Raw genomic sequence first — 7,520 nt, forward strand, 5'->3', positions numbered from 1 at the left:
AAAAAAAAAAAAAAAAAAAAAAAAAAAGAATAATGAATAATGGTTTGCTTTTTCTTTCCTCTTAGATATCATGTTTGGGTATTACTACAAATGAAAGAATGAATGCCAGAAGATATAAGCACTTTAAAGTCACAACAACGTCTATTGAAAGCCCATTCAAGTATGTACATATTTATAAATTTAATATTTTCCCTGGTCATAAAAATTTTCTTACCAGACTCTTAGTGATATGTAAAATAGCTTTTAAGCCTTTTAAAGATTTCTGTAGAAATAGCATCAGTTCACCATAACACCAAAACAGAATTCATCACATTAACTATATATAATAAAGTTGTGATATCTCCTTATATATTTTTCTTTTTAATTTTAAATTTGTATTCAGTCTGGTGCTTAGAAGTAGTAGGGTCCTAAGTATACGAAATATTTAAAACTTTGAGTTTTACTGAAGTTATTACCAACTCTTTAGCTTTTGTGGTGCTGTTGATTATGGCATACTTCTGGAAAGCAAGCAGACCTTTAAATAAAAACAGAGTTAGTTGGGTAGTTTTGAGAATTCTCCCATAGGTACAAAAATTATATAAGGCATAAAACTGTCTGCTTTTCTTTTCTTTTCTTTTTTTTAGACAGAGTCGTGCTCTGTCACCTGGGCTGGAATGCAGTGGCGCGATCTCGGCTTACTGCAACCTCCACCTCCTGGGTTTAAGCAATTCCCTGTCTCAGCCTCCCGAGTGGCTGGGATTACAGGAGTGCACCACGCCCAGCTAGTTTTTGTGTTTTTAGTAGAGATGGGGTTTCATCATCTTGGCCAGGTTGGTCCTGAACTCCTGACCTCGTGATCCACCTGCCTCAGCCTCCCAAAGTGCTGGGATTACCAACATGAGCCACCGGTGCACACCCGGCCAAAACTGACTGCTTTTCTAAAGGTGTTACTGGAGTACTAACATTTCGTGAACTTATCCTTGGCATTTCTTTTTTAAGTTGTTATCCTTAAGTTCACTGCCAAATTCATGCTATTTATAGTTATTTTGTCTTTTTTTTTTTTTTTTTTTTATTTAGACGTAGTTTGTCTCTTGCGAAAGAGCCACTATTTAGAGGTTGTTATCAAAAATTGCATTTGGAGCCAGGCATGTTAGGGCATGCCTGTAGTTCTAGCTCCTTGGGAGGCTGAGGTGAGAGGATTGCTTGAGCCCAGAGTTCGAGGCCAGGCCGGGCAACATAGTAAGACCTCATCTCTAAAAATAAAAATAAAAATGCATGTAACACAGGAAATATATGCACATTTGAATAAGTTTAAAATATAATTGTGTCTTTAAATTAGCAAAAGAAAAAATCGTTGGCAGAGCAGTGGAGAAACATGAAGGCATATATATTTTATAGAGTTATAAATTGGTTCCTTCTTGCAAGTAACTTTAGTTTTTAAGTTTAGAAAAAAATCTATTTAACACGAAAATTATATTGAATTCATGTATTAAATCATTTGTACTGACTGGTGTGTTTTCTTTTTGGGGTGCCATTTTTAGCCACGGATGTGTAAGGAATATTATAGACTTCTTTGAATTTCGATGCTGTGGCCTCTTTCGTCCTGTTATCGTGGACTGGACCAGGCAGTATACAATAGAATATGACCAAATATCGGGATCTGGGTACCAGCTGGTGTAGCAACATCTTTATCCTATGAAGCATATTGCTGAGTGGTGCCTGAAAATTGTGTCTGTCCGTGTCTCTCTCACACTCGAATCCACATCCTTTGAACAAGAGCATGCTATGTGTAGGGCTAACGGTGAATTTTACAGTCTTTTTTTCAACACTTTTATTAACAAAAGTAAACATGGACAGAACACACTGCCATTTCTGGGAAGAGTAAAGATGATAAAAAAATAATTTTAATGGTTCTTAATGTGGAAATTCACAGCATACTCAACTTTTGGGTTTTGTTCTCACAGTATTTTTCACAAAAAAGGTAAACTTATTTTGTTGACAGACATGGTGTACTGATCAGAAATGTTCAGTTTTAACTGAAACTAAATTTTTGTTATTTGGCTAAATGTTATGATGCAGTCTAGTAGGAGTATTGCATCTAATTCCAGGAGCATTATTTTACGTTGATTGACTAGTACTATGTACATTTTAGAATGTACACATAAATACTGTGATGAATATCATGTGATTGGGATCCACTGTGATGTTGTCTTCAAAGGCAGGAGAAAATAATGTTCACAATAAAATGTGCTAACAATGTTTTGTTTCTATCAGCTGTTGCAATGCTGATATATTTCTAGTTGACTGAAATAATTTGTAGTAACCTTGCTCTGAGGTTTTACGGTCTGATAATGAAACACTTGCATGAGTATAGTAAGTCATGTTATTTTGTTCAAATTTAAAAGCCCTACTAAGTGCATGATACACCACATAGAATGTATACTAGCAGATACTATCCAGTGGAGCATAAATTAGAATTTAATTTGATGTTCAAAAACAGTTCCATTTTTAATGGTTAACGTGGTATTTTCAAGAAAAGGCAGAATAATGCAAAATTCTCAGTAATAGTGATACATGGATATACTTCTTTTTAAAACCTCAGCTACAAAATAATTGTAGACAAAATAATGGCATTTAACTAAAGATGGAGCATGATCTGTGTACATAGCACATGTGAATAAAAGAAAAGCTGACGGTATATTCTGGTTTTAATAAAATGACCTATCAGAAAGTAGAATTTCATCCCCAAGAGTATTTCACTTACCCAATATTGAGTAAGTTCTGAAACAGTTTTAGAAAAGATTTTCTTTTTGTTAAATGTGATGCACTGATCAGTTTTTGTCACAGCATTTTCATACCCTCATGGTGGACTACTAGTCACTGCTTCCATAAATATTGTTTACAGGGTGAGATTTGGTTTAGTCATCTTAAGTGCTGTAGCAAACTGTGGTTCGAGCAACCTGTGGGAAATCTGTGAGAGGGAATGGGGTGGGAAAGGGTGGGGGAATGGTGGTCAGACTGATAACAGATCCTAGACCAGTGTAAAGAATGTGTATCTGTATATAAATAATTTATCAAATAGTTCTCTTTGTGTCTGTATGTGTTAGTGTTCTTAAAGCTGCTCATTTCATTTTATCCAACCAAAAAGAAAAGGGAGATAACTAATGAGCTTCTAGTGATGTTCAAAATTGCTGTTAATAGGCATTATACCCTGCAAGTTCACTGCATGTCTGATGCTTGGTAAAACTAGTCTTCCTTGTAAAATGCAGATTCCAGGTATTAAAGCAATCTAGTGGTATACCCGCCCCTTGCCTTAGTAAGAGGAGCAGTGAAATGTATATAGTTGATGTTCAGTATTTCCAAGTACCATTTTTATATAGTAGCTTATTTGACCATAAGTCACACATCAAAAAAAGATTACCCTTAGTGTATGTGTTTTAATATTAGAAAATTGGCATATGTACTTTATTTTTGAAAAGGGAAGAGATGGGTGTGGGGTGGCAATAGCATTGTGCCATTTTGTCATAGAATGTAAAAATTGGTTAACTTTACAAATGTCAGCTAGTTTTGACTACTAATTGGGGGAAATTTTAGATAATTTTTAAATTCAAAGTTATTTATAAAATGCTAGAATTTGTTTTAATTTTTTTGTATTTTGAGCCACTTCACATGAAGACTCAGTTGCATTTTTATCAAATACATTTTTATCAACAGTTAAAGACTATGGTGGTTTTTTCAGAGTTTGGCTAAGAATGTTGTTACCATCTTCTTTGTTTGTGGTACAATATTCTTTTCAGTGCAAAAGAGATGTCATTCAGTTAAACAGACAAAAAAAAAAACCCCTCTAGATGTGTAATTACATGGAAAATACTAGCAATGTGAATGCTTTTGTAGTAACCATCTTGTAGTACCTGTGAAATCTATAACTCAGAAATGGTCAGATGGTCAGGAGCCAGCTATGCAGCAGTATACCATCTGTTTAATTTTGTAGGTCCTGTGTGTGGAACCAACTATAAACCCAGTTCTAAAGTTGTGTATGATGGTGAACCTTTGGGAATAGTTCTTATCAACTTAATTGGACACTTTTAGCAAATAGCAACTTAATTCTCAGCACTGAATATGAATTACTTCTTTGGAGTTTTTTTCATTCATATTTTTATTGTTTCCCGGAATTTATTTGATATTAATGGGCGTAAAACAGCATCACTGTACTTAAGCTATGGATGTTTTTATTTTATATTTTCTTTATTTATAACTGTGCCAAGTATTATTTTGCTACTTACCGTGTTATTCTGTGGAAAGAAAAACCTGTAAAGTGTTTAATAAATTAGCCCTCCTTACATAAATTAAATGTCAAAATTTTGTAAAATATTAATCAGAATAAATACTGACTCTTAAGTGTGTGCTTGTTTATGATTTCACTCAATTTGCTTCAGGAAATTGATGAAATGTGATAGTGGTACCTATGATATGAAAAGATTATACATTAATATCCTGGTTAACTAGGAGTCAAGCGGCATAAGAACTTGGAAACGTAAAAGATAGTGTTAGTAGTCTAAAAAAAAACAAAATTCCAATCCTGTGTGTATGCATGTGTGTGTGTAATTTTTTTTAAATAAAGAATAATTTTTTAAGAATTTTGAATTCCATGGAGTTAATTAGGATCCTCAGGGACTGTATGAATCTCCAAGTTTTAAATAAGTCTAAATATACTGTACTAAAGAAAATATTGCAAAATGCACTATATAAAGAAAAATATTGCAGAATGAAACGTACCAAACGTTGATCTCAGTTACTTGAGAAGGTATGCGTGGCAGAGAGAACTTCTCTATTTGGGACTTTAAAACGCAAAAATTATTAAGGAACCATTTCCTGTTGTTCCAGTGGTTAATGGTTTGAGAACCCAGTGGTATTAAACGGGAATATTTTCAGGTTGGACTAATGTATCCATAATTTTCTGAGATTGAAAAAAATGCCCCACGAGCTGTCTGGAGTTCAAGGAACAATATCTTGAACAACTGTATAAAGTAAAGCAAGCCACTAGTTTTCATTCCACCCAAGTGTTTTCCTCCTCATTGTCCACTTTTTGTCTCTCCTAGTCCTTGCTAGATTGATAGATCATACCTGATATGGATGTCTGAGTCTAGGAGTTTTTAGACATAATTGGAAACAAGTGGTATATACCAGGACAGAAAATCTTAACGTCTTGTCAGAAAGTAAAGTGTTTATCAGAGTTTTCTATTAAATATATTTATGTGACAAAATAGAAAAAGCAATAATTCCAAGTAGATTGAGCATTCAGAATGTTCCTTGGTCTGTGTCAGCTAAGTCAGAAACTCAAGGAAACCAGACATGCCTCTTAGAAAACGCTTTTGCCTTTGAATTGGATACGAATGTTTTACTCAGATCAATTTTGCTAAAACTGTTACTCATTTACTAGGACTGACAAATATTTTTGATAGATGGCAATGTTTTTAGATTGTATCCATTCAAAGCATCAGAAAGTCTCATTGTTGCTGCTGCTTGGATCTGTAGGTTTAGAGTTTTCATCAAAATTTGGAAATTTTTCAGTTACTCTTTCTTCAATTATTTTTCCTCCCCTCCTTTCAGGAAACTCTAATTTCATATATGTTAGGCCACTTGAGATTGCCTTCCAACTCACTGATGGATCCTCCATTGGCTTTTACTATTCTTTTTCTCAGTGTTTGTTTTAGATAGTTTCTGTCTTTAAGTTACTTTTTTTTTTTTTGCAATGTGTAGTCAATATCATTCAGTTTATTTTCATCTCACATTTTGTTTTCACCTACAATGTTTGATTTGGACCTTTTAAAATACCTTTAATGTCTTAACCTTTTGAAAACATGTAGTTCTAATAACTTTTCATATCCTTACCTGCTAATGTTTACATTTGTCAGTTCTGAGTTGGTTTTGGTATTTTTTGCCCTCATTCTTGCATGCCTGGTAATTTTTGATTGGATGTCAAACACTGAATTGGGTGTGTGATATTTTTGTGTTTCTATAAACTCTTGAGCTTTATTCAGGATACAGTTAAGTTACTTGGAAAATCTGATCCTTTGAGGTCTTGCTTTTAAGATGTTAGGCAAGACCAAAGCATTGCTCTTACTGAGGTAAGAGCCTTCTCTGTACTCTATCCAAAACACCAGGGAGTCATGTTTCCCAGTCTTGTTAGTGGAACAGGCACTGTTCCCATTCCAATGTGAGCACCAGACACTGCTCCACACCTTTTGGATGGCTCTTTCCCTGGCCTTAGGTAGTCACCTAACATGCATGTTCTATCAGAATTCAGCTGAAGACTTGCACGGTGGGGTGGTGTTCTGTATAATCCTAAAGTTTGCTCTCTCTAATCCTCTCCAGTCCTGCAAACTCTAGCCACCTGGGTCTCCCTGGACTCTTAGCTCTGTCTTAACTTAGGGTGGCTTCTACCTCCACCTGTGTTCTTCTTGTACTTCAGCCTGGAAACTCAAAGCAGTAAGCTTTGGTAGTTGCTAGGACTGATCTCATTTTTCCCCCCATGAATGGCTTTTGTTGCCTATAATATGCAGTGTCTTGAACATTTTTTCATGTAATTTGTCTTGTTTACAGTGAGAAGATAAATCTGGTCCCTGTTACTACATTTTGGCTTTAAGTGGAAGTCTGAATTAAAATTAAAAAATTTTTTCTAATACAAAATATTGATAGAGACAACTGTCATAAGCAAAAGCTCTTTGGAGTCCTCAATAATTTAAGAATATTAAGGGGTCCTGAGATCAAACTGTTCGGAAACCACAGGTTCAGAACATTTCCCAAGATGTTAATGGTTCCATGGACAACTAATTCAGTGTAAGGCGCTCTTCAAATTAAAAGACTTCGACCATAGGCTCTCAAGGCCTTCAGTAGCTAATGTGCAGTGTCAGCCTACAGATCTGTCTCATTTCTGTAACACTCCCTAAACTTTACTTGATTGACAAGACTTTTTTGGCACTAGAGTTGCCAGCAGTCCTCCATAAATATACCAAACCAACATAAGGGGTAGTTTTTAAAATATGTATTTTGTGACATGCAGCACTTTAATATTGCATTCGGATTACTTTGGGGCTACTGACTTACATCCAAATGACCAAGTGATTCCTCCCAAAACAGTCTGGCCCAAAGCCAAATTCCTTTTTCCACTCCTGGAACCACTGGAAACTAATCTCACAGTGGAGTAGCTATTTTGCCATGGCTCCCAATTTAATCAAGAATGATTTAAAATATGAATGGATATCTTATTTTACCGGACAGAAATCTCAAATTACCAGTCACCTGGAAACTTCATTTACATTGTTTTTCCTCTTGAATATCTACTAGCAACTCCAGTGGAGTTTGGGAAACATGGTAGGAATGCTAACAAACTACCCCAAAATTTGGTGATCTAAAACATTTTTGTTCGTAGATTAGCAATTTGGTCAGGGCTTAACAGAGACTAAAATAATCGGAAGGCTGCTTCACTCACATGCTTGGTGGTTGACATGACTGTTGAATGAGATCTCAGCTGAAGCTAT

At 35.1% G+C, this 7,520-nt stretch overlaps 1 protein-coding gene across 1 annotated transcript in view; it reads left to right on the forward strand.

Annotated features, from left to right (window-relative positions):
- Nucleotides 1–4,382, forward strand: part of ZDHHC17 (zinc finger, DHHC-type containing 17) — a 96,964-nt gene extending 92,582 nt beyond the window's left edge. The window contains exons 16-17 of the mRNA XM_011963754.1: nt 66–160; nt 1,521–4,382. Coding sequence (XP_011819144.1) covers nt 66–160; nt 1,521–1,659 — 234 coding nt within the window. The 3' untranslated portion in view covers nt 1,660–4,382. The remainder of the gene's footprint in view (nt 1–65; nt 161–1,520) is intronic.
- The last annotated feature ends 3,138 nt before the right edge of the window (nt 4,383–7,520 follow it).

The sequence above is a fragment of the Colobus angolensis genome, unplaced genomic scaffold (assembly GCF_000951035.1).
Source record: "Colobus angolensis palliatus isolate OR3802 unplaced genomic scaffold, Cang.pa_1.0 Scaffold623, whole genome shotgun sequence".
Classification (NCBI taxonomy): Eukaryota; Metazoa; Chordata; class Mammalia; order Primates; family Cercopithecidae; genus Colobus; species Colobus angolensis.